The following is a 1,733-nucleotide window of genomic DNA, read 5'->3' as shown; positions in this document are numbered from 1 at the left end:
GCTGTAATGAAATGCTTCTTCTAATCATGTGGTTATTAAATTTTTTAAAATTTTTTAAAAATAAAATAAACTTTGAAAAAAATGGATTCCTAATACCTGTGGCATTATATACCAGTCCTGGGTTGCTTATATCCATCTTCTGTCTAGTTTAAGCAGTGAGCTGAAGATTTCTGTCACTTGCAGTACAACCTAACAAAAGTGGGTAGAACCTGCATTAACAGATTCTGCCCACTTTGGGGACTGAACACGACACAAATCAATCTTGCACTGTAAGAGAAATATGAGTTGGGTGGAGTGGGAGATATTCTATAAGGCGCTTATTACACACACACACATATACACACACACAGACACACACAACTGGGCCCCTAAGACCCTAGTGAAATCATCTGATTCCTGGGGCAAGCCAGACCTCAGTACCTCCATGTGCCTGGGCATTCCAGTTAACTTAATCAGTAAACCCCTTACTGGCATAAACCAAGTTAGGATGCCATTTTACTACTGACTATTGAAAGGCTTCTGATTTTCTTTTCTTTTTTTTGAAATATTTTATTTACTATTTTTATTTTATGTGTATGGGTGTATTGCGTGTGTGTACGTGTGCCCATGTCATGCAATGCCTGCAGAAGAGGGTATCGGATCCCCTAAAACTGGAGTTACAGACAGTTGTTAGCTGCCATGTGGGTGCTGAGATTTGAATCCAGGTCTTCCACAAGAGCAGCCAGTGCTCTTAACTGCTGAGCCATCTCTCCAGCCCCTGCTTCTGACTTTCTAAATCAAATATTCTATCAGTCATACCAATTACCATTTGGTCCACTGATGCAGTATTATAATGGTTTCTTTTGTCCCACTGTGATATTGTAATATAATAACGATATATATTTGGCCCTCATTCCCAGTTCCTGATAGGGTTCCTAAGGCTCTTGTAATTTCCAGGGCAATGGGAATGACAGGAGCTTCTTTTGTAACAAAACTATGTAGCCTTAGTCCATGGTTCTGACCTGAGGGCATCTGGATCCTGGGGCTCTCAGAGGTGAAGAGTGCCTTGTATGCTGAGATGATGGACAGCTAGAAGCCCATGGAAGGCTGCTTGATGGGGCTAGCTGATAACCAGAAAGACCAAGGCAGGATGGAAGGGTTAGAACTTTCAGCTCCATCCTGACCTCCAACAGAAAGGGGCAGACATTGATTTATTCATCAGTGGCCTATGGCTTGATCAATGATGATGGGCTTCAAAGAGCTCCCAAGGGGTAAACACCCTGAGGTGCTGAGCCCAGATACCATGTGTTCTCTTCCACTTGGCTGTTCTCAGTTGTATCTTTTATACTAAGCAGGTAATAGTTAACAGGGCCTTGATGAGTTCTAGGAACCATCCCAGCAAATCACTGAACCTGAGGCAGTATGGTGAGGTCCTCAATTTATAACTGATAAGTTGGATATGTGTAGGAAGCCAAGGACTTATAACAGGCATGTGAAGAGGCATCAGTCTTATGAGAGTGAGGCCTTAACTCATGGCATCTAATGCTAACTCCAAGCACACAGTGTCAGAATTGAATCCAATTAAAAGATTTAGCTGAGGCTGAGAACTGGTTGGTATGGAAATTGAAAAAAAAAAGGGGGGGTGGCTAGAGAGATGGCTCAGCAGTTAAGAACACTGGTTGTTCTTGCAGAAGACCCAGGTTCGAATCCCAGCCCCCACATGGCAGCTAACAACTGTCTGTAACTTCAGTCCC

The 1,733-nt window shown here is 42.8% G+C and overlaps 1 protein-coding gene across 1 annotated transcript in view; it reads right to left on the bottom strand.

The window, feature by feature from the left end:
* The window catches only part of Dzip1l (DAZ interacting zinc finger protein 1 like), a 40,135-nt gene extending 38,748 nt beyond the window's left edge, over positions 1-1,387 (bottom strand). The window contains exon 1 of the mRNA XM_029565581.1: positions 1,002-1,387. Within this exon, the coding sequence (XP_029421441.1) occupies positions 1,002-1,157 (156 nt within the window). The 5' untranslated portion in view covers positions 1,158-1,387. The remainder of the gene's footprint in view (positions 1-1,001) is intronic.
* Positions 1,388-1,733: the final 346 nt, after the last annotated feature.

This window comes from Nannospalax galili, unplaced genomic scaffold, assembly GCF_000622305.1.
Source record: "Nannospalax galili isolate Female #2095 unplaced genomic scaffold, S.galili_v1.0 scaffold1458, whole genome shotgun sequence".
NCBI classification, from domain to species: Eukaryota; Metazoa; Chordata; class Mammalia; order Rodentia; family Spalacidae; genus Nannospalax; species Nannospalax galili.
The sequence above is the reverse complement of the archived record's forward strand: the minus strand, read 5'-3'. Positions and strand labels throughout refer to the sequence as shown.